We start from the raw sequence: 27,685 nt of genomic DNA on the forward strand, positions 1-27,685 counted from the left end.
CAGTGCTTTCTTGTATTTTTCCACCAAAAGGGAAATAATCTTCCCACGGCACGGGGAGGGGAAACGCACGCCCCGAGGCGGCAGGCAGGCCGGGCTCCACCCGAGCGTGTCTTCAGCATGGCGAGGTCCTCCCGACAGCGATGGTGGAGGCACTGGTCCAGTGAAGCCCGGCCCGGGGAGCCTGCAGCCCCTCTCCCCCCTCACAGCGGGTTGGGGTACCGCCGCTGGGACAGCAGCCGGGGCTGGCTGGGCCTGGCAGCAGCGAGCTGGAGAGCACAGAAACACCTTGAGAACATGGAGGCATCCTTGGGACGCGTCCCCCGAGCTGCCCGGCCTCCCCTCGTACCGCTGGCGTCGCCCCGAAACCCAGGGCACCCCGCCTGGGAGGACGCTCTCACCTGAGGGACCTGGACGGGGTTGAAGAGGGGGACGGCCCCCGCCGGCGGGGGAGGCAGGCGGCTGCCGGGGCCCCACGGGGGTTCGTGGGAGCCCTCCTGGAAGAGCGGATGGAGAGAAACTGAGCGGCCGCCCCCGGTTTCGGAGTGGAGGGGGGTCTCCTGGCCTCCCCCCACACACACTGCTCTGCCCCACATGCTAAGGGCTCTCCACCAGCACAAGATCGGGAGGACGTCTCCTGTGCTCCCCCTGACCGGGCAGAAGGAGCCGAACGCGGGAGCTGCATCCTTGGCGTGGAGCCTCCAAGGGGCAATGAGCTGCAAACGGCGATCGAGGTGCTTTCCCCCCGCCAGGGTTAGGCCGTGGGGATGCTGTGCTGTCTGTTAACACCGCTAAGTTCACAATAAGGCACAGATAAGGCAAGAGGGTCACTCTCCTCTACCCACCGCCTGTATTCATGAATTTCGTACAAACAGAGCAACGTTAAGGCCTTTGTCCCCTTGGCAAATTTGGAAAAATAGGCCTACAGGTTTGAAGACGTTATGGAGACAGAGGAGCGTTGCTGGTTATGGCTTTGCTCTGAGAAAAGATGACAAAAAGGCACAGACACACACATGCGCACACACACAAGCCACCCTCACCTGCTCTCCGGCCTCGGGAAAGGCTGCCAGCTCCCCGCCGTCCATGCCCCACGAGCCTTTCGTTTCAACGGACACTGGGGTAACAACAAGGATGTCGGCATCATGTTTCATTCATTCCGGGCTGTGCAACCCTCGAAATACAGGGGAGCAGCTTCTGAAAGGCCGAGGGTGAGCGGCGGAGAGGCCGTCTTTGCCACACTTACCTGGGTTTCTGGAGGAAGGGCTGGGCGCGGCGGGAGACGGGCCCCCAGGAGGCTGAGCTGAAGGGCTTGTCCCCGCCGTCGGAAGAGGAGAAGCAGGGGGGGATGGCGAAGGCCGTTCCTGAGGAGGAAACCACATCCACTGATTTAGAGCGAAAGGGCCTTGCACGGTGGAAAGGGAACGGGCTCCACCACGGAGGGGGTAAAGTATTTCTATTGGGGTACTGCAGCCTGATCTCCCCTGTCCACGGTAACCCGAGAGCTGCGCACACACAAGCTCAGGGCAAGCGGTCCCACAGCTAGCCCCACGTCCCAAACCTGAACTACCGGAGGAGCTCAGAAGTAGGCAAGAAGCTGGATACCAAGCCTGTTGTCCTAATGCCGCGCAGGGGGCCAACTGGGCTAGCTGTATCCCTTGACTCCTTGTCTCTTATTGTTATGGGAAGAATGTCCCCAAATCTCCTGCTATGGGACTGCAGGTCATTCCGAATGAGGAGGAGACTTCCCCAGTAGAGATCGCTCCAGGACCTCCTTGCCTCCAAACCAATGGTCCTGGCCACAAATACGTGATGTGCATGTATCTGCTTGTCCCGAGGAGGATGTGGCCAGGATTTGGGGTAATTGCATACGGTTGCTCTCCATCTCTGCTGCATTTCCAATTAAAGAAGTTATTCTTCACTTCAGCTCCTAAAAACTACTGGAGCATTGCCATTTGCTGCTAACAGCTGCTGCTTTCCACTTCAGCGGAGGGCAAGTGATCCCTGCAGAGCTTGCCGAGTGCTTTGAGAATCTTCCAGATCAAAGATGCTTTATAAATACACAGTTATTATTAATAAAGAATTCACTTCCAGGCTAAAAGGGCTCCCAGTCTCCCTTGTCAGCCCGTCCCTGCACAGGGCGGCACACAGCAGGCCTGCTACAGAAGTGAAAATCTGTCCAGTGGGCGCAGCTGAGTCATGCGTGCGAGGAGAAGGGAGGGGAGCTATAGCAGGTGAAGGCAGAGTTACACTATCTGTTTTCTTAGGTGTCCCCTGGGGTATCACCCTGGGATGGGACAGCCTTCATTAGTCATCTTGTTACCTGAGATCCCAGCGTGTCGGATGTGGCTTTGGGAGAGGCTTTCTTGGGGGGCTTCGACCGAAACCAGCCGAACCATCTGAATCCCGAGCTCTGGAAAATATAGATTTTCATAGTCAGAAGGAAACCAGTAGGAAAACAGTGATAAATTAGAGATACCATAGCCCATGAGAGCCTGGCACCCATCCTCGCTCCTGCTCGCTGAGCCCCAGGCACAGTGGAGAGGAGAGCGAGCGCATGCTACTAGGCTCAGAGCAAGGATGGGGGTCTTGTTGCTCATCCCGCACACCTGCACCACCAAGGGAAGGGCACCCGGAGCAGGGAAGCAGCGCAGCTAGGGCCGGGAGGAGTCCCACCAAGCCAGGCACAACCGCAGCACCTCGGGAGCTGGCACGCCATTTTGTGTGGGGCACAGCTGGACAACAGCAGTCAGGGACAGCACTGGGTGGTTACGCGAGGCAGGCCAGGATGGAGGTACAACAGTTCAGCCTCAGGAACAGCAGGATTCAGGACAAGCTAAGAGCACCTGTCTTTACATCAGCTGCAGAGTACTCACCTCAACTTCATCTGGCTTCTCCTCCTCCGTCGATGACTGCTCTTCGGTGACATCCTCAGCCACGCTTTCCAAGCACGGCTGAATGTCTTCTTCCAGGGAGATGGTAGAGCTCTCTGAGACTGTTCGGGCCCTTGTATTTAACTCATGCTGGTGTCAGAGATAAGAGTTATAACAATCATAAAGAAGCAAACAAGAAAACCAGGCAGATAGGGATTTACAGACAACGGTGAGGAGCCATCCGGAAAGACAGTGGCAGTCAGGCTAACATGGGCCAGGTCCTTTCAGGACCTGAGCTCTCTAGAAAGGCCTGAGCTCAGTTTCCTTCCTGCCAGACCTCTCCTGTAGATCCTGTTCTCTCCTGTAGACCTGCATCAAGCAGACCTACAAAGAGGAGAGCAGGACCATCATAAAGCTAGTTACACTGCCTCAACATTCATGAACCGTCTGCACTGAACATGATTAGAGTGGCTCAGGGACTCCTTTAATTCATGCTCAATGGATAAGATCCCTAGGGAACTATTGTATCCTGATGCAGCAGACAGGGAAGTGTTAACACAGCAGCTGGCTGGGCCACGCCGAGCCTCTAAGAGCTCCCTGGCCGCCAGCGGGGATCATCAGTCCCATTAAAGACATGCGAGAACACAAAGAGAAACTGGGTTTTGGTTCCAAGGAAACGTAAGTAACACCAGGCTGAGCCTACCAGTCTCGACTCACCCATGGCCACAGCAAGAGGGCAGAAACCTGCACACAACACAGCCTTTGGAAATAAACTCTTTCCTGACAGACAATGTCAAGAAATGGTCTCCTTTAGAGGATGCCTGGAGACCAGGGGTGCCAGGGTCCAGCACAGAGAATTGTGTGAAGTTGACTGTCGCGGGTGGACATAACCAGCACCAACCTAAAGAATCACTCCACCAGGACCCCCTCTCCGGCAGCTGTGCCCCCCACTCCAGTGCAGGAGGCTGCAGAGCAGGGGCCTGAAGCAAGGTGCAGTCAGCAATTTAGGGCAGTCAGGTGCAGCCAGGTGCCCCACTGAGCTGGGAGGGGGGTGGAAGGATCTGAGAGAGCTACCGTATCACATCAGGTCTCTGTGAGGGAACGGATAGCATCATGACATGGCATTTCATGCAAGTTAAGGACGTGGAAGGAGATAAACCAGTGAGAGTCCTCCAGGTCTGCCCAGGCCACTAAGCAATACGGTCTATCTGACCTCTCTGGACAAGCCACCTGCATCCTTCTCCATCTCACCTGCACTCCTGCAGTAGTCTGCTGTACCCCATGGGGCAGTGGGGGGCCTTGAGGCTCCCTGGCATCTCCTAAGGAGCAGAGAGAAGGGCACAGTCAAGATACATTGCTGGGAGCAACTTTCCTACAGGTAAGTATTTTTGCACCTACTAGAGGTATTTATAATGTTGCCATCATTACAGAATCCAGGCAGCAACTCAGCTGGCTTCTCTGCTGCAAGATGCTTCAGCTCACATTAGAGGCCAAATCAATCTAGGCACATGCCGATGTGCTCTGCAAGAAGCTGGATGTGCAGCCAGAAACCAGTCTGGATCCCAGGAACAGCCAGACCTGCTCCAGCCAGACACAGTAATCAGCTGCTTTTCCATAACAAGACCAAAAACACTAACATCAGGACACCCTCTTTCCTCCTCTATTTCTTATACTGCTGAAACAGGCCACATACCCCCAAGCAACTCATCTTCTGTGTCACATCACTACCCCAGCGTAAGGCTACGTGGCCAAGAGTCCTTCCTCGATAGATGCAAAAATCCAGGCCTGTAACTGTATTGGCATCAAGGAGGGAATAAGCCAGAAGGTTGCACCAGCATCTCTCAGACAAAAATCTGGTTTGTGCTGTTGAATTTGAAGCTCTTCTTCCCACCCAGCAGGGAAGCAGTACAGCTGCCAACCCTAGAGTTTCTTGTCCCTTTCTGCTTTGGGCAAGGTCTTGTAAAAATTAAGAATCAGCTGCCCAGGGTTGCCAATCCTGGTGGGAAGTGATTTGTGTACAGGAGGCATCTGGATCAACATGATGCCAAGTCCGAGACAGTATTGGAGTGCTTTTCTCAGGGAAACAAGGCACTAAGGTGAAGTCGGTGCCAGTAGGGCGTGTTGTTCAAAACGCTGGATGCGATGCTGGCCTCAGGAGAGCGGATGTGCAAGGATTCCTCACAGGCAGGCACGCTTCCCCAGGGGAGATCCCATGCAATTGTTACGAACTGGGTACAGGCGCTTTTGTAGAAAAACAAGGAAGAACAGGTGTTTTCCAGACCTATCTCAGCTCATTTATTCCCATGAATGCAAAAGAAGCCCAAAACATAGCCAACATCTACCTAGACCTACCCTCATAGGAATGCGCCAGGCAGGCTGATCTGAACCAAATACACGCTTCACTTACACCATCCTTCCTCTGCTCCATGCACATGCAAGCATACACTCACTCTCTGCTGAATTCTCCTCCTATACATCAGAGAGAGCTTCCAGGGAAGCACCAGCATGCTTACCTGGTGCCTGGACCTGCAGAGAATGGTTATAGCAAGCTCCTCCTGGAAAGACAGTTGTTCCTAGGCTGAGCACTGCTGTCTGGTGCTCTGGCCTGATACTGGGTGGCAGCGATGTTACGACCTGGTCAGATGCTGCTGCCGGAGGAGGTGCCAAGGGCCGGAGAAACGAGTCTTCCTGGGAGCTTGTTCCCTGCAGCAGCAGGGGTGTGCTCTGCTGGTGCCACTGGTCATACTGGTAGCCCTTGCTCAGGGCAAACTCATGGCCAAATTCTCCATCTGGAAAACACACCTCAGGAATTTACACCAGTATTTACAATTTTATTGCACTGTTGCATAGAATTTTCTCTTTTTTCATTATACGTCAATAGGAGGTGAGGAGAGATCCCAGTGGAACATGCGTGGGTGAGGAAGGAGGTATGGTACAGCACGATAGCAAGGACCTTTTAGATGCTTCAAGAAAGGTGGGTTGTGAAAGATAGGGAAAAATCTCTCGGGAACATGCCTGAGGATGCAAACAAGAACTCAGAATGGGAACATTATGGAAGCAGAGACCAAAAGAGAAAGCAACATGTGCCTAGCAGTTCAAAGGATCCCAGAGCCTCCAACCTTTTCTTTCACTCCTACCCCATGCCCTGAGCAGGAAACAAAATTCTCTGATTCTGAGGTGCATCTGTTAAGCTCTAGCCTTCATTCCTGCTCCACTGCAACGCACACTGTTGAGTTTCTTGCTTTAGGCGGATTTGTTCTGTTTTTTCTGTTTGAAAGGCAGGTTGAGCAAGTGGCAAGGGTTTGTTTTATTCAGCAAATGCACTTGTTGCTCTGTCTGGCATTAGACATGATGCAGCGCACTGCTGTCGGTCCCAGGGAGGGATGCGCCAAGGCGTGCATGCTGGTTCCTATTGGCTGCTTGTTCCAGTTCTGGGGCTGGCCTCCAAGACAGAAACATGCTCTGCAGAGATAAGTTTCAGCCCTGCTGCTGACTGCTGTCTTCAGCCAGGATCCAGCCCCTTCAAGTCTAAGTTGGCCTGGGGACTGACTATGGGGCCTTTTGAAAAGGATGCTACAAATCTGTGTGCCTGCTAGCATCACTTCTATCCTGCTAAGGGAGAGCTTCAGCTACTGCTTTTTCATCTGTAAGCCACTCCCATAAAGTCCTGGAGATGTCTTTGCAGTGTCAGGGGGATCCTGTGAGGAGAAAGATGGACAGAGCCACCTGACTCCTGGAACTGCTGCCACTTTCTCCACACTGCCTGACAAGTTCATCCAGTAAGCGTGCACAGATGCTGGGGAAAGCCAGGGAGAAAGCCTTTTGCTTGAAGAACCATGAGGTTCCCATGACAGCATTGGTCCCATCTTGGTCTTTGGCAGGACCCTCTTCAGTTTCCCCACTGACCTCCCCAAACTAAATTTGTAAGAGGTGGTCAGCCCGGAGCAGGGCCACTGGGGGCTAATCCCAGGGGTCCAAACAAAGTTGATTCAGCTTTTGTCTTTCTGAGATGGATGAGCTCAGCCTCAAGCCAGCTTTCCCTGCACACAAGTCCCTCAGATGAGAGATTAAAAGTCAACGTCCAGTGTGGCTGGTGGCTCTGAACAGCCTTCTCAATGAATGAAAGCACCAAACGTAAGGAAAGCAGGTGAGCTGCTGGTCACTGGGTACACATGGAGCAGTCCTGGCCTCTCTGAGAAGCCTTCCCATCATACGTGCAATTTTTTTTTTTTTTTCAAAGAAGGATAATTGTAGTTCCAGTGCTCAGCCCTGATAGAAGCAGAAAGAAATCAGGATTGATTATACTTTTTACTGCCTGGGAGAGCTCCTTGAAGAGGAATTTGGCAGTATCAGAGAAAGGTGATAGGAAGAAACAGCTTGGAGAAGTTTGCTATGTTTTATCCTATCTAGATCGGCCTTCGTTCTCCATCCATCAGCGCTGGCAATTCTACCTCCGCTCCTCTGCTGCACGGCGCCAGAAAACTGGGTATAAGCAGGCAGCAAGGAGCAAAAGGCTGTGCCAGGGCCAGCCTACTGACAGAGGAGGCTATTAAGCAATGCTGATGAGTCACAAGGTCCTTGACTTCTCCTCTACAGGACTGCCTGATTGATGTATTGTCCAGATAGGAACTGAAAAGCTCTCTAGCCTCTATCTCGAAGCCATCCAAGGATGCCTGCATCCTCCATCTTGATGGAGGCACCTGAAGACTATGTCAAGGATGTGATCTTCTGGATGGCCCAGTGCTAGAGGGGACTCTCAGGGTCCCAGAGAGGCAGAACAAAGATGAACCTGGGGGGGAGGGGTGAATGTTGGGGCTTAATCAATATGCATGCTGAAATATGGCATGCAGAAGGACAAGTTCTTTCCTGAATCTTTCAGTCTGTGAGCGAGTATAAAATCCTATTAGTTCAGCTCCACTTTGTGTCCTTGGAGGACCATCTAGGAATGAGGCCATCTCCCCTGAGGATCCCTGGAGCTGGAGGCTTGGCGAGGAGACACAGGCTTTGTCCAGCTGGCTGCCTGCCAGACCAGTGCTGTGACCCCCCCTTCTTCTTCCATGGGGCCCACAGAGACTCCTGAAGCTGCATTAATTAGGCCCAATTATTCAAGCAGACTTTGTTCCTCCATAGAGAGAGAAAGAGCCTAACTGGACTGAACGTCCCCTGCTACCTTCCGTGCGTCTTGGCTGATTGCCCTTGTATTCACCAGGCTTCCAGGACACACAGGGGTTTTGCAGAGAAAAGAGGAAGAACCAGCCAATTCCCTGTCACTAGTGTCCCCCCCCCCCCCCCCCGAAGACGACTGCGTTGCTCTAGCTTTGTTCCCTTCCCCTTTTCCCAGCAGAAGGAAGCCAATGAGTGATACCAGCTTCTCTTAGGGAAATGGGAGGGGAAGGAGTCTCTAGAGCCAGGCCTTCGAGGAGAAGAAAGGACGCACAGTCCATGCAAGAGCATACTAGAAGGCTTCCCGGCATGGCTCTGGGTCTTCCCAGCTGCCCTGGGAGAGGACACCGGGGTTGGTGGGCAGCCTGTCCCTGGCAGACCCCCTTGCCAGAGGAACGCTCCTCAGCGGGAATCAGGCTGCATGTGCTGATTCCTGTGCTTTGGAGAGGTGTAAGGGGCAGAGACAGCTGTCGAGAAATGCCGGTTGGCTCTGAAAAGCCGTTCACATAGACAGAGGGTTGGGACCAGCCTCTCTCGGTCGGTTGGCAATATAGCTGCACGTGCAGTGTGCGTGGAGAAGCCCGTTACGGGGACGTACAATGCACTGCTCCATTTCTTTACCTGTGGCTGATCCGCTGGCCCTGGAAAGCTCTGGCTCACCTGATGCCAGCTCAGGAGGGAGGTCTTCTTCCATCTGCAAGGAGGCAGAAAACAGAGGTGACAAAACAGAAGGAAAACCGGACAGCCCAGGAAGGCAGGAGAGACTAAAGCAAGCACAAAGCCAGGGTAAGGCAGAGCCGCGTGCTGGCAAGCTCCGCCTTGCCACTCCTCCACTGGCTGTAGGAGCCCAAGTGGCAGGAGGAGTCTGCACATCAGCATCAGCTCCTCAGCCACCCCAAGCACAGAGTGAGACCGTGGTGGGACAGACCCCACAGGATGGATCAAGCTCCTTGAAACCAAGAGGAGCACAACAAGCCCAGGGCCACGGGTTCCACTGGCGCCAGTGCAATTACAGCTCATTCGCAGCAAGACAAATGGGACTGCAGCGTGACCACCACTGTGCCGAGAGCAGGCAGAATGGGAAGCCAGAGAGAAAAAGGGGGGACGAGAACAAATGCAGACACGAAATGTGAATGAAATGTGTCAATTTGAGTTCCAGATCCGTTCCCTAGCACAGGTAAGGGAATGGAGCACATGTCTGCGAGGCAATGCCCTGGCCATATCCCCTGCAACGTCTTTACAGTAAGGGATCTCTATTTGTCAGACGGCCCCTCTTATTGCTCTCAAGTCAAGACAGGAAGAGGAGATTTTCACCCCATGCAAAGCTCTGCAGTCCTCACTGCTCATCCCTGAGGATGTCACAGCCCTCTCCCTGCTCCCACTGAAACTGCACGTCCCTAAACAGAGAACACATCCCTGAGCTGCAGCATGTCCTGCTCATGAATCAAGGTGAAAAGAAGCTCTGAAGAGCCCCAGTGAAAAAGACGGCCTTTGAACCTTGATACTTGTCCCCCCATTTAGGATGGAGAAGGAGGAAGACACCCCTGCAGACAAACCACAAAACAGACACCAGCTCCATTACAGCTCCCCAACCCACGGCAGCCAAGGTACAAGGCAGGCGGTGCCCCCCCCCGACACACTCCCCCCCCATCTCATCCTTACCTCCCATTCCCGGCACTGGGTTCGGAGCTGTACAAGCCAGTCAGGCTCCAGGGTCTGGTCCTGATCCGGCATCTCCAGCAGCAGCGGGTCAGAGAGCTTCAGCCGCTCGGCTAGCTGCAGAGCCAGGAAGAGGGAGGAGGGAAGCGGGGTTCTTCACTCACTTAACGTCTCGGCTCCGGAGATCGACACTCACAGCCAGGCACACAGGCCAGGGGCAAAACAGCACAAGAGCTGCACCTCCTCGTAATACAGATATACGAGTAACACCCACTTTTTATGCAAGACTTATCACCTCTCCTGCATGACTGCTGAGAAGTGCTAGCCACAGACCAGGCCCCTCGTCCTCTGTGCCGTACGGAGAGCCTCCCACCGGGGGATCTCAGAGGACTTCTCTACCACCCCTGCTGACAGGTACATCAAAGTACCATTATCCTCTTCATATTAGTGAGTCAGGAAACTATTATGAACTTCTTATACTCCAACCAAATGAGCACTGCTATTCCCACTTGTCAGCTAGCCAGCCCAGAGCATAGATGGATTAACAGGACACCTCATCAAGAGCTCTAAAGCCAACCCAGACTCTCAGGTCTGTGCATGAGTCCTGCGCCTGCCCTGCGAAGGACAGGAGCTGGTGGGTTTTTGGCTATGGGCTGGGGTCCCTGAGCCCTCTTTCTTTGCCTAGTTTTGAGCAGGAAAGGCAGGGGCTGCACCCAAGCTTACTCGCTAGCCCCGGGGCCACCCTGCCTTTTAGCAGGGGTGCTACCTAACGCAGCTGGACTGTGTCACTGCAGCTGAACCACTCCAGGAACAGAGATACCTGCCAGCCAGGCAAAGAGAAAGGGTCACTTCACGTTACCCCAGCAGCCTTTGCTCAACACTTTAAAACAAGCATTATCATCATTAACAACAGAAAATAACCAAAGAGTGGGAAGGACCTTTTGAGATTACCTGATTCATCTGCCTACTCTAAGAAGATATCCCATATGCCCACACCAGCCCTTATAGCTGCTTGTCTAACTGGTACCTACAAATCTCCACATAAGATTTCACAGCCTCCCGGGGCTGTCCTGATGCTTAGTGTCCTTAGAGCTAGAGAGTTTTTCCTAATATCTAAGTAAAATCTTTGCAGCAAATTAAGCCTCTTGCTCCCTCAGTAGCTGTGGGGAGCGGTCAGGCACCAACCCCTTCAAAAACAGCCTTCTACATATTGGAGGATGGTTATCACATCCCCTCTCTACCTCCTTCCTCCCCTAGGATATCTTTCCTGGAGCTAATAACCCCGAGGTCTTCAGAGGTCGTTCTTTCCTCAGTCTCTTATCATTCTTGCTCTTCTCTTCTGCACTTCTTCCAATTTGGCACTGTCTCAGAGTGCAGCATCCCAAATGGGGCACAGTGCCCTAGCCAAGACCCCACAAGGCCCAAGCACAGCGGGTTATCACCTCCTTGTCTCTCACACGCTGCTCTCCCTCTTGGAGCCCAGAATAACATTGTAACATTGGCTTTTCTGTTTTTTTTAAAAAAAACAACAACCCCCCCCCCCCCCAGCATCCTGTTATGTTGCTGCTTTATATTTCTTCCATGTTCCACTATCTCCCCCAGGTCCTTCTCTGCAGTATTGCTACTGTATGTCGAATTTCTCCTGCAAGAGAAGGTCTGCGTCCCCAACCGCAGCCATCCAAAAGACATGGGGCTCCATCTACAGTAAACAGAGAGGGAGAAGCACTTCTGGGGCAATCTATCCCGTCTGTCTCAAGGTGGGATGAATGGCTCTCCAGAGAGCCATTGCCCCCAAGTCACTACAGCGACAGTCTGGCCAAATTGCTTAGACTAGGACCCAATTTTATGACAGCTGGCATGAGGGGAGGTGACTCTCACCCAAAACACATGGTTGATGCCAGCCCACTTCTTGAGATTTGCCACATTGGCTGTTTCTTATTCAAAATGTTTAAAAGCCTATTGTCTAAAACAGCCTAAAATGCAGTCCCCGCCTCCAGGAGGTTACAGTGAGACACGACCAGCACGGCCAGTCCACCGGTGGGGACAGGAACCAGCTGACGTGAGCTGAGAGCACTTCTCCTGGGGTGACCGAGGCGGGTGCCAGGAGGCCACGCTACTCCAATCTGATGGACACCATCAGATCTCTTTGGAAACACACGTGTTCATTCTAAATCAATGGCAGGAAAGAGGAAATTATAAGCATGATTACTCCTAAACGGGGGGAATGTTTAATCCAAAAGCTAATATGCACTTTGATCCAATATTAATGAACCAACACCTGGCTGTATATCGTCCCCAGCTTCAAAAGAGGGGAAGTCTTAATCAAACACTAATGTGTATCATAATTTGTAACACAGTCTAAAACATCAAAGACAAGAGTGTCTATGAATGCACTAGTTTTTCAGATGAAAGTGTTTTCTCCCAGGAGAAGCATTATCCCCAGCAGAACCGCAGATCTGAGAGGCTGTTAGAGCAAATAGGTTTCTACGAGGGGGTCGGGGGGCTGTGAGTGCAGCACAGTGTTACATAACACCAAGTTTCAGGCCAGACTATTGGGCATTTTTTGCAGCCCGTTTTGGGCAGGCATCTCCGCAACGCTCCTCCTTCCTCTTCATTCTGGGGCACCGCCAGCCCGCACAGCTGCTGCTCTGTTCCCCGCAGAGGCCGGCTTTGGACAGCCTTGGCACTGCCCAGCTCCAGGGGAGGACAGAAACCAACGCCAGTGCTAAAAACCTGGGACACGCTCCTACCCACTGGCACCCCGAGAGAGCATCCTGGCAGGCCAATGCCATCCTGGGATGAGGTACTAGAGAGGAAGTATCAAACCCATAGGTTTAGCTTCTTAAATCTGTGCCATTTATAAGTTCAAAAAACACTTTAGAAAAAAAAAACCTTTGTCTGCAAACACCTCATCCTGTTTGACCAGCGACATAATTCCCTTCCTACCACAAAAGGCTGGGGCACCGGAGCTAGCTACTGCTGCGTTTCTCTGTGGCCCCGGGAAGGGCAGCACAGCTCTCGCTCAGGCAGACGCTGTCCCGACAGAGAGCTGCCGTGTGCAGATCCTGAAGGTCTTGGCATCACCTGGCTGTGCACACATCAGCCAGCAAACCTTCAGGACTGCTGAGCACCTCCACCCACGGGAAACTGAAAAAAGCTTCCCACTAGAAGGTCAGAAATCAGTGCCATCCCACCAAGGTGGCATACAAGCATCTCTAGCAGCCTGCATGTGAAACCTGGCGTCGGCAGGTCCCTGATGGTCCCCCCACCAGGGCCAGGGAAACCCATGGGATACCCCTCGTGGGGCTACAGGGCAGCATGACACAAGACTCACCTCCACCACTTGTCTGGCCAGCATGGGGTGACTGGCCGGTCCCTGGCCCAGGAGCACAGTGGCGATCTTCTCGCAGTAATGCAAGGCCTGGGCTGGCAGCCCGTAGTCCGCCAGGCGAGAGGCATAGATGAGCTTGTACACCTCAGGGAAGGGAAGGGAAGAAAAATGGCCGTAGAGTGGGAAGTTGAGTGAGGAGAGGCCCATGCCCTCATGTCACGGCACGAGGAGTACAGTTTGCAGGCCGCATGCCCATTAAGCTCTCTTAGGACCAAGCAGCAGCAGATCATCTTAGTGTGACTCAAACTACTCCAGGTCACAGGTCCTACCAGCAAGAGGTCATTGCTAATTTGGGACCCCCACCCCCTGCCTTGTCCCTGCACAGCCTGGCCGTGCTCCCCGTGGCGCCAGGCCTGCGCCGTGCTGGCAGATCAGCAGCAAGGAAGGACTCCAGCCACAACTTTCATTTATCTACCCAATTTGTGCAGTGCCCAAGGCAGCAGCAGCTGGGTGCTGATTTACAGTATGAAAAGCCTATCAATTACCCAGGACTATTACAGAACAGGAGGGGAGCTAGACCCAGGCTAACACAGACCAAACACAGATGGCACCAAGCCCCACAGGCTGCCCTGGCTCAGGCTCCCACGAGCTGTGACGAGGATTTGAAAGCCCTGCCTTGGAGAAACCCGTGCTGAGCCCAGCGGGCAGAGCAGCTCCTGTGGCCGAATGAGGGAAAAAGCCTCAAAGGGCACCGGAGAACAGCCCCGGTCCAGCTGGAGCACTTGCAGCTCAGCTTTAGGAGGGCTGGTGGGATGTATCTGACAGGGATTTTTTAGGGCAGGTCTGAGCTGCTGTTGACCACACTTGCAAGTCTCTGCTACCTGGAAGGAGAGAAGGCAGGCTTTGGGCTGTCGTAGCTGCTGGCAGTACTCAAAGATTTCCATGCGCTGGATAATTTCCGTCCTGGCAAACTGGGCAAACACCTGACTGCAAAGGAGAAGGGAAAGGGCAGTTCAGGGAGCGGAGCAGAGATCTCCTTCCGAAACAGCCCAGTACGCAGGTCCGTTGCTCCTCTACACTGCCAACTTGGAGCAAGCTGAAGAGGCCCAGAGCAAAATCAGGTCAAGAGCAGTAAAATTCCATGATTTTACTTGACAGAATTTTACTTTTCCCTTGCCAGAGGGGAAACATGACTTCTCCATGAGGCCAGAGCATGAAAAAGCACCAGAAGAAAGCAAAGAACCTGCAATATTCCTGCACTTGCTGGGAATTCAAAGCAGTAGTGGGTAGAGAGATTTTCTTCCTCAAATAAGACTTTTGTTTGAGGGACTCCGACTTTTTGGAATCTGCCAGCCCATTTTGGGGAACAATTTCAGATCATAGGGATAGGAAGAAGGCAGGAGACAACCCGGAAAAGCAGCTGGAAGTACCCGCAGGGCACTGCCTGCCTGCGTTTTCTCACCGGTGACTGCTGCCCAGCAAAGCCATGCGGTCCGTTTTCTCTCCAAAGTAACCGAAAGGAATATCTGCCATCAGGTAGCAGAAATGAGCTGCTTCTGTTAATCCCCTGCCAGCTGGATGGGGAAGGAGAGAAGAAAAAAGAAAAAAGGAATGCTAGCCCTGAGAGACAGACCTCTCTGCAGTCAGTGTTGCTCTGAAGGCAACCAAGCTCACATTAAAAAAAAATCCCCCCTGCCCCCAAAAGACACCCTAACCAAATAGTCCCATTTTTCTTCTCTGCCCATTCAGACCGCTAAACCTCCCTTCTCCCTGTTTTTTTCTTTCTTTTCTCAGATCGTTATTTTCTGTGCTTAAGGCAGGGGGGCTGGTTCAGTGTTGGGACCAGGGCAGCTCTACCAGGGCACATCTCCAGTTTCACTTCTCTGGGAGGTTGTCATCAGCCTGAAACCCACTGAGGGTCTCTACCACCAGTGCTAAAACTGGCACCCAGAGCAAGCCTCGGTCCCCATGGTCACATGTGCCACCTGTGCCCCAGCCACTCCAGGTGTCACCAGGAGAGCAACTAACGGATGACATCCTCTCCCCTGGAAAGGGGCACACAGGAGCAGCCGTGGGCACAGCAGGGCTGCGAGTCAGCCTCCGAATGAAGCCTCGGCTCACCCAGAGTGTCTCCCATGGTGACAGTGGCGCGGTGGTTCAGCTCCGTGTCTCCAACCTTGTTGGACAGCATCACAGCCAGGTGGGGCCGCCAGTCTCCCCACTTGGCATCCCCACAGCACTGGGAGGGAGACAACGAGGGAGACAAAGAGGAGCTGAGCCCGACGGCAAGGGCTGCCTGCTGTGCAGCAAAAGGGGCTCCACGCCGCACAGCTCCCCACGACACCCTTCTCACGGGGTTTTCTTGCACCATGCGACACAGGCGTCAGAGCATCAAAGTGTAAGAACATCGCAGCATGAGGATGGGAGTTTCCCCCAGCCGGCAGCAACCCGGAGGGCACTGCTGGGGGATCAAGGCTCTCATTCACATACCTGCGCTGCTTGGGGAACCCTTCCCGACATGAGCTGGAAGAGGGTCTGCAGCGGGTCATTGGCAGCCAGCGTGTTGGTGAACCTGCAGGGATGCAGCAGAGACAGCTGCTGTACTGTGATCCCAGCACGAGAGCCCAAGTCCCCATTCATCCTCAATGCAGTTGAACGCATCTCAAACTCCCCAGGAACGCCATCCTCTGGGGGCTTCAACTCATTGGTGAGGGCAAGGCAGAAAGGAAAGCAAACCCCACAAGGCTGGTTATCTCTTACCTCCACAGCCAGCAAATTTCAGGGACAATGCTGGATAATACCTCCTTAAAAGGATACTGGTTTGCAAGACAGTTCCTGCTTAACTCTCCCAGAAAGGATCAACCCAATTCAGACTGAGTATATTCAGTCCAGCAGAAAACGTCCACACGGGCAGTTCACTGGGAATCGTTTTGCCAGCCGAGGTGCTGTGGTCCAGCCTAGGCCAGGCTGGGTCCTGGCTAAGTGGGCTGGACCCCTGCCTCAACTGCTGGCTTTGCCGATCTTGTTGATCTCTGCAGCTAGAGCAGAGCAGAGGATTCAGAGCGAATCCACCCCATATCTCCAGGGAATGGCTTTACTTTCGTTTCCTTTCTTCCTGCCTGGCAGGAAGCCCAAAAGATTCAGGCCCATCCAGATGGATGATCCCTCCCTGCTCTGGCCAATAGGAAAAATAACACCAGACTGGAAGAGTCTGATGGAAATTAGTGCTCTTTTTGCAGTGCAGCGGGGCTGAGGGCACCCAAGAGGATATGTGTTCAGCAACATCAGTCACAGCAAGGGTTCCCAGGCATCACACCTTGCTTTTACCTCTCCAGCTTACCCGGTGAGCACCCAGCTGTAGGTCCGAGGGTCCATCTTGCTGGAGAGGAAGAGGGCATGGCCCCACAGCTGGTTTCTCATGGCCCAGTCCAGCGCTTCCTGCAGCCAAGGTGGGGAGGAAAAGGCATTTGCACAAACTCCACTCCCCTGCCCTTCTCCGTTGCAAGGGGAACATCTGCTCATCCAGCTCACACTGGCTCTGTAGCCTATTTCTGCTGGAGTTTCCCTTTCTAAGGAGGGTTTCCTGGGGCATCTTTAGCTCCCCTCATGGCTGGGCAATGTGAGGAATGAACTGATTCTTTCCGGGGTCTCTGCTTCTTCCCTCTGCAGGCTTGGGGCTTACAGAAGAGCACTGGTGACTACACTGGGTTTACCCAAACCCCTCAAAAACAACAACAACAAGGCCACCCCCTCAAAAACAACAACAAGGCCAACACTACATCTGGTCTTCACTTGGGCCCCCATCCCAGTTCTCAAAAGTGGGAAACTTCTGCCATAAACGCTGTAGTACGAACACACCATAAAGGCACACCACAAACACACAAGGCACTTCTTGACTCTCCTTCCCTTTAAAGCCTTACCAAAGAGGCCAAAGGGGCTTAGAAAGAATCATCCCTATATTCTAGATCCCACTCACCACTTACTTTCTTTCTGCCATAGTAGAGGAGTTTGGTGAACTTCTCCACTGTCTGTGCCAGTGTCTCCACAATGGGAGGGACCTCCCCTGTAAGGAGGTCCACTGTCCCCGGCCCATGCGCCCGCCACTCATCGTCCGACAGGTTGATCAAATTAGCCACAGGGTTTTGCCTCTTGTACTTCTCCAGGCGCTTGCAGTCTTGCATCAAAAGCTCAGCTGTGTCCGAGCCCACCATGGACTGCAACAGGGAAGGGGAGGAACGAGGCACGTGGAGGCTGCCCTTGGAGCCATGACTGAGAACACTTCTAGTCCAACACCCAGCCTCAGGGGATGACATCTGTCATCAGGAGCAGCACCCATCTGCTCCTGCTCAAACTGCCCCTGGGCAGGGAGATCACAAGCTCTTATCCTTGTCCTAACAGGTATCCCCAGCAAGACTAGCCTCAGCCACCAGCATGAAGCATCTGGGGGCAAAGGAGTCAGCACAGCCAGCATGACCTTCACAGCACCACCCAGACTGAAGATGTTATCCACCCACTTCTGACAAGAGATCACAGATTAGACTGGGTAGGTTTCATTGGATTAAGAGATTAATCTCCTTCAAGGCATAGGTACTGACTCTGAAATGAAGGTGGCACCAGTCCCTTTCAGAGCTGCTATTACCCAGTGACGTTGGTATTTCACAAGGATGAAAAGCAACCCAATAGAACAATCTTCTTCAAATGCTCTGGGCAGTACCAAAGCGGTTGATGGTACTGTGGGAATGGGATACATTTAAGATGCACTCCCCCAAAACAGCAACTGGCTCAAGAGGCATAGAAGTGGCATATAGCTGACCTGACTCCAAAGATTAAAAGGGTCAACACCTTCCACTGGACACCTACCCCATTCTGCCGGCAGAGGAGGACCAGGAGCTTCCAGAGAAGAGCTGAATCTCTGCCTCTCTGTGTTGAGAGATCACAGCTTGTGGCTATCTTGTGCTGGCAAAACGTCATCACATCCACCTTGTGCAGATCTTCCCTGCAGCAGCAAAGAAAAGGATCAAAAGAAACCCAAGCAAATGTAAGCTTGGATACCATTAAGAATCAAAGGGTTCCCAGGTTTGCTGACAAGCACTCCAGGGATTTAAAGAAGAGATGGAGGAGGGACGATCCTCAATGACCACACGTTCACATGGTCAATGTGTGTCAATGACGACATACTGCATTGATCACACTCAGCTCAAAAGCTTACAAGGTTGGTCATTATTATGACTTTTTGCAGTGTCCGTGTTTCAAGGGTGTAGAAGGCACGTCAAATCCTTTCTCTGCCCTCCTGATAATATTTTCATCCATCCGTCTGCAAAGAACCTCAGTTTTGCTTAGCAGCAAAGCTGTTACAGCCATGACTGACTAACGCTGTAAGAGCAGGTGTGCATGAAGGCAGTATCTTTTATTTGATTAACATAGCACAGGGAGAATGACATGTCTGTGACCGCATAAACCCACCTGGTTTGAAGCAGAAACCTGTAAGTTGTGTGCAGGCTGGGCACAACTGCCCTGCATCTTGCAATAAAAAGTTAAACAACTGGAAAGAAAAGGTAGCTGTGGGACAAAAGGAAGAGTAGCAGGGAGAAAGATGCTGATCTTGACTCAATCACACCAACACGTTATTTGGACTCTAACACTCGCAAAGTCCCCTTTGGCAGAATTGCTAGTCTCCAGCTCCTCAGACTTCTACCCAGCTTCTGAGCTTGCTCAAATCTTTTGTGAGTGCACAGTTTTCCTTCTTCTACACACTACTACTCTTCCTCTGCTTTGGTTTTGAGTAACCACAGTCACTCATATGGTTTACTGGTATAGCCAGTATATTGTACTGGTGTAACTGGTATAATATTCTTCGCACACACAAAAAATAAAAACTGCTACACTCCAAAACAATCTACATCTCAGGAAAGGGGACAGGCTCCCAGTATGAGCCTATATCTAGCCTTTGCACATGTCCTTATCTCCCAAAACTACAGGGACCCCAAAAGAGGAACCTGAAGTCTGTCCTGGACTCCTCTCTTGGCCCTCCTCAGCCAGCTGCCCTGGACCACAGCCCAGGCAGTGCCCGCACCCCAGAGAGGGAACAGATCTTGGGTCCCGTGGGGGAGGCATACCTGGCCAGGGGCCCTGGGAAGGCTTGCAGCTCCTCCTGCTCTTTCGTGCCACGAAGGAGCACCTAAAAAGCAAGAGCAAACTCAGCAGCTGGACTGCTTCAGCAGTCAGGCCAGGCCCTGGCTGAACTGGCAGAAAGTTACAGTGCCTTGGCAAAGGGTTTGATGGTGCTAGCGAAACCTCTTTGTGTGCTATCTTAAACTACCCACAGAGCATAGGCACTAAAACATCACAAGAACCCCAGTGATGTGATCCAAGAAATAAATACCTCCTGAGACGGCATCTGCCTCCTTGGGGAGGCGAAAGAGGATAGAGGCAAATGCTTGGCTGACTTGTGCCTGCTCTGGGTATGGATATGGCCTGTGTATCAGAGCACTTCAGAAAGGTGAGCAGATTTGTCCTTCAGCGAGCTACCGACCAGCATTCTCCAGTACTGGGAGGGGTTTAGTGTGAACAGGTTATGAGCAATACCTGAGGATTATGGAGTTGTAGGAGCAGGGTGCAGGGGACATCAAGGCTGAAAGCAACAGCCAGGGAGACTGGTACAACACAGACTGGGGAGGCCACGAGGGCTGGAGAAGAGACTGTAGTGGGAGATGGGAAGGTGACTAGGGAGGTTGTTTTGGCAACAAACGATGTGTGCATCCCCCGAGGCAGAAGGGTCCATCTCAGCAAAGTGAGACACGGCCACCTCAGGGGCTGTGGTGTACCTCCAAGCTGTGCAGCTCCACATGGGCTGGCTCCCCCTCCGCAGGGAAGTGGGGGCACACCAGCACCAGCTGCCCTCCGGCTCCAAAGCACACCGGCACGTGCGGCAACGGGAACTTCTGGGGTGCCACCGGGGCTGGGGTGGATGCTGAAGCCCTCCCTGCATGACACGGAGGCACAGGCCACAGTGAGTCCTCTTACCATGGCCCCACACCACCTCTGCTGCAGATGACACGACCCAGGTACCAGCCTGTCCTGCGCCTACACAGCCCTCCACTGCCTGGGACTGTCCGCACAAGGACGGTCCCCTAAAGCAGATGGCAAATATGTGGCACCTTCCTGCACCCACGGACCAAGTAGAGCCACCCAGGTATGCACCAGGTCCTTGGTCATGCCTTGCACCCGCACCCTTCTCAAAGCAAGGGCACCTGTCCTCCAAGACCTGCACACTAGAACAGCTGCAGCCAGCTGAGTGATGCGATAGTAAATCTCGGGGTCAGGAGACACTGGCCATTTACTCAGGCCCCGTTAGCACTTTGTCCTAGGGCCCCGTCTCATCTCACCTGCTTGCACTGGGCTCCAAGTCTCTGCCGGCACCAGGCTGTAGTGGTCAGCACCATCGTGGATGTACTGGCTGAGCTCGTAGCTGCTGGAGCTGAGCCCTGACTCGCGGTACTGCAGGAGCAGGCTGGGCTGGCCGGAGGCAGGAGGCTGTGGGGAAAGAGGGAAGCACGAGGGTGAAGGGCCTGCATGAGGAGGAAGGGAGAAAATGCTTCATTTCAGGGAAACAGGCCCAAATGGTCCATCTGCCTTTACCTAGCGAGGCAGCTGCCCAGCAGGACCCAAGTAGCATACACCACAGCAAAGGCTATCCCCATCTGACCAGTTCAAGCACGTTAGCATCTTAGGCTCATTGCAGTACATACCCTGGTCATACCAATGGCTCTTAAAATAATTAGCCGTAAATCCAGCCCGGTAGCTTTCCTAGCCCTTACCAGGGTCCCCAACACAGCCTGTCCGTGGGAATCACTGAAAGCATTGGCTAAGAGCAAAACCACCCAGAGAGCAGCTCCGGTTTGATCTCTTGATCTGCTCTTTTGCAGAGCACAGCAATCGGGACGCAAGCGTGAAGGAGCAGGCCTGTCACACGTGACAGCCGTTCCCTTCCTTTGGGCAGCGGTGACAAGGTGTCGCACAGTGCAAGGAGGACGCGGGAGGGGAAGAGAAAAAGCGGCAGACGTCGCTTGACAGGGAGAAAAGCAACCCACGGAGCCAGGCTTTCTGTCCAGTGCTTGGCACCGTGCAGGAGGGAGATGCAGCCAGGTGTCTAGGGGAACGACAGCCCAGCAGATGGAGATTTTATAAGTACTAATAAGCCACAGTGATAATTCCCAGGGCGTTACAAAGCCTCTGGGAGGCCTGGGAGCGGCCTCCTCCTTCCCCGGCCCACGTGAGGTTACCTCGTGGGTCTGGCCGCTGCCCTCCCCGAAGGAGCCGCCAAAGGGGTCTTCGCCTGCCCGCTCCCGCCAGGAACCCGCGCGGCAGCTCTCCTCATTCGAGTCGCCAGGCTCCAACCTGCCGAAAGGAAGAGAAGGGAGGAGTTGTCCCAGGTCTTGGGACCAGCTGCAGGCTTCACGGCGGATCTTCCCTGCGTCTCCCGGTGGCGGAGGCGGCACTGCTGCCCCAGCCCGGGGGGTCTCCAACACTGCTCCGCGCTGGAAGTCTGCTTGCCCATGTTATCACAGGGGACAGCAGAGCCATCCTGACCGGAGAGACAGCAAAGCTGCCGCTTAGGCAGGCCAGCCCTCCCGCTGCAGCCCCTTACCTGTCCTGCCCTGGGGACGGAGTTGCCAGGTTAGGATGGTAACCCCGGTAGTAGTGCTGGTCCCGGTAGCTGGTACCATAAGGCTCTGCCTGTCTCAAATCTACAGAGAGAACCAAGATTTAGCGTTGCTTCTCCCCAGCAACAAGCCATAATGAAGTTACAGAAGAGCAACGAGTCAGACAATTTGCCACGCACACCCCATTTGCTTCCAAATTAGCCTGGCGAGTTAGAGAGGTATGATAAAGCCTTGTAGATGTTGGCAGACACAGCACAAATATCCTTTCCTCTTTCTTCCTGTTTTCTTTAGTCCAGGAATTCTGTAAACACGACAAAAATTAGGCCCCAGTAGCTCTGGTCACACAGCGAGATCAGCATGATTGAGCTCAGCCTGCAAGCAGGAACGACCCAGCTTTTTAGCCACTCGGATGAAGATTAAATGTTCCCTAGTAGCATCTCATTCCTGCTCATGGCTCCAAATGGATACTCATGCAGGGCTGCACCATGAGAGTGGCATCCACGGCCTGGTAGCACGGGCAGGAGAAAGCCCTTGAGGTGGTCGGTAGCAAGCCCTCATACCACAACAGGTAGAATAACACATCCCAGAGAAAGCAACAGCCATCTCTTCACCTGGAAGCAGCGAGTTGGTGTGACGCAGTCGTGCATGCCGTCTGACACAGCACACTTAATGCAGGACTCCTGCTAACAGCTCGACCTGGCCAGCCTGGGCAGACGCCTCTGTTCCCTGCGCACAGGGGTGGCCGTACCTCTGTCACCCTGCCAGGCTGCGGGCTGCCCCTGGTAGCTCCAATAAGCGTAGTCGTCTCCATAGCTGGGGGCTGCATAGTTCCAGGGGGGGTCTTCACGTCCTTGCCTGAAACAACACAACATACATAGCTGAAAAAGAAAGAAAACTGCAGCAGAGCTATATTCGTGGTGGGCATCCCGGGGCCAGCAGAGATATCCAGCAGAAAGGCCCAGCCCAGACCCTCCAAGGGTCACAGTTCACATCTGATCAGCTCCCAGGTGAAGGTCCCCAGGGCAAGGGATGAGGTCTGGGAGCACATCCAGGGGCGAGATTTGCACTCCAGACGGGAGTCGTAGAAGGCAGAAGGGGTCACAGAGATAGGACACGGGGTCAGGACCAGATCCAGCATCACACACAGGGAGGAGAGGGAGAACAGAGGTGGGAGATTTGGACCCATTCCCATCCCCGTCACTGAGAAAGAGTTGTGCCCTGCAGTTTCAGAAGTCGTCCAATTTCAGATGCCGGGAAACTCTGCTCAATCACCTCAGGTATTGAGCTGTTAGAGGGACCAATTTTTATGGATGCTTGAGGAGAGGCCTCCAAAAAGCACCTTTCCTGCCAACCTCTGAAGCTGCTGCATCTCCTGCAAACCTCAGCACCGGTCTCCTCCTGTGCTGAAGTCCAGCCAGAGCATAAGCTGTCCGCCCAATACACGTGCACCTTAACCCTTCACAATTTACACAGTAATTCAGTTAGTCCTGTGCAATACCTAGCCTTCCTGGCCAAGCATTTCACAACCTCAGCAGAAAACCCTGCGTTATCCGTGCAGTTCTCCTTACAGCTCTCAGAGGGCAATAACTCAGGCAAATCAACTCAGATTTGCTGGAGTATTCAAAGCTTTTTCTCCTCACTGAGACAGCCTCGGTCCCACATTTTATCCTTCTACCCTCTGCTGTTTCAGCAGCTGAGCTGCTGAGGTTGCAAGCTTCCTTTTATTCCTATGTTATCCGTTTATATTTTTATTGTTCACCTTGCACTTAAGAAAAACTCTAATCAAACTTTCAAGAGAAAGACACCTTGGGACAGAGACGGAGCCGCAGAACAGCTACTGCCGAAGTCGTAACCGCAAAGCAGAATCAGAGCGGCACCTGTGCAAGCACAGACGCCGATATGGCCCTGCAGTAGCGGCTGAGCGATGACCAGGCATCGCCGTCCCGAGCCTGCGGCCAGCCGTGCGCAGCACCACCGCGGCTGCCCCCCGCTTTCCCTGGGCGGCCCCGGCCGGCGTTACGTGGGTCTCACCTCGAGTACGGCCGGGGAGGGTAGGCGCTTTCACGGCCCTCGGCCCTGGACGCGGGTCTGCGCCTGTCCCCGTCCCGCCGCGGGCGGTGGCACTGCTCCCAGGCGTCCGGCTCCGCTCGCGGCACCCGCCGCCGGGGCTGGGGGGGCGGCGCGTGGTGGAGGTCTCGCTGCGGGCTCCGGCCCCCCGCCCGGGCGCCGTGCCTCTCCCACGGCCGAGGGGGCCACGGCGGCACCCGGGGGTCCATCGCGGGCTGGGGGCGGCGGGTTGTGCAGCTCCCAAACGGCGCTGACGCCCTGCGAACAGTCAGATAAATCACCGTGTGTTTCATCAGCGACTTTCCCGAAAGCCCCCGTGAGGCGGCGATTGCCGTTGTCTTTCCACTTTCACAAGCCTGCTGGAAATCCAGAAATTCGGTTCCCGCACGCCCAGAGAGTGAGGAAAAGCCATCCCCCATCCGCCTCAGCTAACTCGGACCTTTCCCTGAAGCGTGCGATGCCTTAAAACATCAGGACACAACAGTGCTTTTTAGAGAGCAAAAAGCACCCAGCTCGGCTTGCTGGGAAAAGCGACCCTGTAAGCGTGGGCTGACCCGGGGCCGTCTCCCCCAGCCCGCGGGCAGCCGCGCGGAGCCCCGCTCCTCCAGCTCCCGGCTTTCCTGAGCAGGCGACAAATCAGTTTTGCTTCTGCAATGAATCAGGGAAACGATCGAGTTTTATGTACGTCGGAGGAAGAGATATTGGGAGAGCAGACTCTGCCCTGCTACGCGCTGCAAGGGCTGAGCGCTCTCCTCCGTCGCCAACCGGGCCGGTCCCACCGACGGTCACCCGCGATTTTAGGAGCCCGGCCCCGCGCCCCACCGGCGAGCCCCGGCGCCACACACCTGCTCGGGAGAGGCCCCCGCCGGCCGCCCGCCCGCCGCTCCCGCGGCCAAAGTCCGCCCGCCACGGGGGCCGCGGCACGCCGAGCCGCGCTGGCGGCGCGGGGCAAAGGGCGGCTGGCTCCGCCGCCGGGGCCGGGCGCCGCGGGGCTGCCGGCGGTCGGGGACGAGCGGGGTGCGAAGCCTCGGGGGAAAGAGCGAGACAGACTCCCGGGGCAAAGACGTCTTTCGCTGAGAATAAGCTCAAACAGCTCCTGCTTTTTCGACTTTCTCTTCTCACTGGACGGATGCATCACGTAACCCTCCATGTTCAAAAAAAGCTGAGATTTTTCCCGGTGTTTTTATATCCCGAAGCAGGTATCCTCGTCTGCGGGTCCTCGCACTGCACCCACCACTGCAGCGTGAGCTCCTGCTGCCCCCGCTCTTCCTGCAAAACAGCGAAAACCTGCTGGTGGAGTTAATCCCAACCTAGCCGTGGGCACACGCAGTCCTGGCACGCCGTGTCCCTCCCACGAGCTGCTGCCCCGGACAGCGTTTGGGCAAGAGGGCGCGTGGGCCAACCTGCCTTCCTCCGCCCCGCGAGCCCCCCGCGGCCGCGACGCCCTGCAACCGCAGCCCGGCCTCGGAGGAAGACCCCGCTGCGCCGCGTCTCAGCGACGTTGCCCACCCGCCCTGCGGAGCCCTAACACGACGCGAGCCCACCAGCATCACCGAAAAAGCCCTACTTTACCAATGCTGGAAAATTACACGTTAATGTTTGAGCTTGCCATTTCCACCCCAGTGGGACAGCAAGTGGCTTTGCCCCGGTGACCCTAAGAAATAAGCTTTCAGTCCCTGCAGAATTCAAGGTTTCAGGCAAAAAAAAATATATATATATGTATATCTATGTCCTTAGCACTCAAGTCATAGGGACAGCTGGCTGGACGTGGAACAACCGCAGACCAGGGAAGCATCATCCTCACGCTGCCGAGCTACTTTGGCAGAGCGAGGCTGAGAAGCTCCTATCAGTTTCACAGCTTCGGTTCAAAACTCTGTGAAGCCGCAAACAAGGGAAAATATCGAGTGCAGCCAGGCCAGGCCCCCGGGAAAGGCACAAAGGGGCTGCAGAGACCCTGAGGATGCCACTTTTCTTTTTTCTTTCCCCCCTAGTCAATAAATCTGTTTTAAAAAGGATTCATGTATTTCCCAAAAATGCGAGATTTTGCCATTACTGTGGAGCAGACAGCACACAATATAGATAACATTTTTTAAACAAAGCTAAAGGGACATCACGATCTCTTTTTTTAAAAAAATGCATTTTTCACTTTAAAAGGTTTTGGTGCTGTTGTCACAGTAACGAGATTAAGTGGAAAACATTTTCCTTCGCGCCCTCGGGGCGTTTGCTGGGCGCAGGAGCCGTGTCAGGCAACTCCGTGGCCTCGGGGGGGGGGGGGGGGAACCGAGGCAGCCCGAGTACCTGGAGCCGTTTCTAGGCATTTATGTTGTTTTTCATCAGTCCTGAGATAGCTCTTCTAAACGGCATCAGGTAAATAGGAAGCTTTTTCCACCCCTTAGCTTTAGCCCCCCGGAAATGTAATATATACACTTTGTAGAGATGCCTTCAATGTCTCGTCATGGCACAGGAGGATTTTAAAGGTCTGGGTGCAGTCGGGGGAAAAAAAAAAGAAAAAAAAAAATCAAACCCGGCTCATCTGTTGTCACGTCTGCACGGCAGAAACGCCAGAATTAAATGAACTATGTAAAACAAAAACAGATCGTAAATATTTTTTAGAGTTAAAATATTCAGTTCTGAACACGCTGGCAGCGTTTCCGAGGTTTGGCAGCACGTTAGGAGCCGGGCGCAGACGGAGGGAACGCCGCCCGCCCGGGCGCTCACGGCGAATCCCCCTGCGTGGGAAGGGACTCGCTCCCCAAAGCCGCCGGCGTCGCTCCCGCTCTGACCCACGGCCGCGGCGGGAGCACCCTCGCGTGGGTTTGATCCAGGCGACGTGTCGCCACTTAGCAGGCGTCTTCCCCTAGTCACTCGTGCTGTTTCCCCTAAGTTTTCGCCTACGGTTTTACCTCTTTCTTGCCCACCTGGTTGCAGCTTCCAGCCCCTGAAGCACCCTCCCACCGCCCCCAGGCGTGCACGGCCCCGCTCAGTAACATCCCCCCATTAATTTCTTTTTGCGACTTGAAGGCAAAAATATTAATTGCGTTCTAGAGGTATTCAGCGAGTTAGGAAAAAGGCGTTTTATATCCAGCACCATATCAAATGAAGCAGCAGAGCTGGAGAAAGCTCCTGTTTGCAGAAATCGGAGCACGTCTGTGCGCAGACTGCCACGCTCCCAGGCTGGCTGTAACCGAAAGGTAATTCAAGCCTTCGGGACGGGGTCCTATTGCAAAGCAAGCCCAAAATATTTAAAGCCTTCCCCTTGCTTCATTCCCACTGCAGGAAAAGCTTGCTGCTCTTGGCAGAGGATGCTAAGAAGTTGTTACTTACACCTCCTACCCCTAAAGGCAAGGCTGCGCTGCTGCCGTATCCCATCGCGGCAGGCTCTGCCCCGCGGCGCCGGAGCGGGGATGCTCCCATGCACGGGCTCTGCCACGTCAGCGGGAAGGAGATGGGGATGCACGAGGGCTCCCGGAGAGGCAGCAGCTAAACCCGACCGTATTGAGAAGGTCAAGCAGCGGCAGGGAAGGGCATTCCGTATGCGGGTTGCAGGCAGAAACGGCCGCATCGCCAGGCACTATGACATTTAAACTGAAAATCAACATCTAAACATTAAGTACATAGATCTCCTTGCAATGTGACATGTCCCTCAGGGTGTCCAGCAAAGACTGGAGAAAATGCTCACGCTGCTCCCGATGCAGAAGGGGAAGCAGAGGCAGAAACAGGCCCCCAGAGCAGCACTGTGGGCAAAGGCAGCTGCATCTCGTGGTGTAGATGCCCAAAACCAGAAGGGGCCAAGGACACGAGCTCTGCTTTAACGGGACGACGCAGCCAGGGCTACCAGCCCCGCGCCAGAGCCGGCCACCACCGGTCACCGACTCCCCGGGAGCGCGTCAGAGCGGCGCAGGAGCAAGCTCCGAAGCGAGGAAAGCGATGGCTTG

At 54.2% G+C, this 27,685-nt stretch overlaps 1 protein-coding gene across 1 annotated transcript; it reads right to left on the reverse strand.

The window, feature by feature from the left end:
- On the reverse strand, positions 1-27,213 carry SEC16B (SEC16 homolog B, endoplasmic reticulum export factor). The gene is made up of 27 exons (XM_064515612.1): positions 27,075-27,213; positions 24,596-25,019; positions 23,715-24,008; positions 22,432-22,538; positions 21,668-21,767; positions 21,303-21,417; positions 20,406-20,553; positions 19,845-20,002; positions 19,137-19,198; positions 17,881-18,016; positions 17,004-17,234; positions 16,361-16,458; positions 15,511-15,592; positions 15,142-15,259; positions 14,483-14,594; positions 13,902-14,007; positions 13,024-13,164; positions 9,693-9,806; positions 8,652-8,724; positions 5,381-5,656; positions 4,119-4,186; positions 2,871-3,017; positions 2,318-2,407; positions 1,241-1,358; positions 1,038-1,111; positions 399-494; positions 1-266 (listed from the first exon to the last, which is right to left on the reverse strand). Exons 2-27 carry the CDS (start codon positions 24,898-24,900, stop codon positions 201-203), a joined length of 3,435 nt encoding a protein of 1,144 aa, XP_064371682.1. The 5' UTR covers positions 24,901-25,019; positions 27,075-27,213; the 3' UTR covers positions 1-200.
- Positions 27,214-27,685: the final 472 nt, after the last annotated feature.

The sequence above is a fragment of the Dromaius novaehollandiae genome, chromosome 8 (genome assembly GCF_036370855.1).
Source record: "Dromaius novaehollandiae isolate bDroNov1 chromosome 8, bDroNov1.hap1, whole genome shotgun sequence".
Classification (NCBI taxonomy): domain Eukaryota; kingdom Metazoa; phylum Chordata; class Aves; order Casuariiformes; family Dromaiidae; genus Dromaius; species Dromaius novaehollandiae.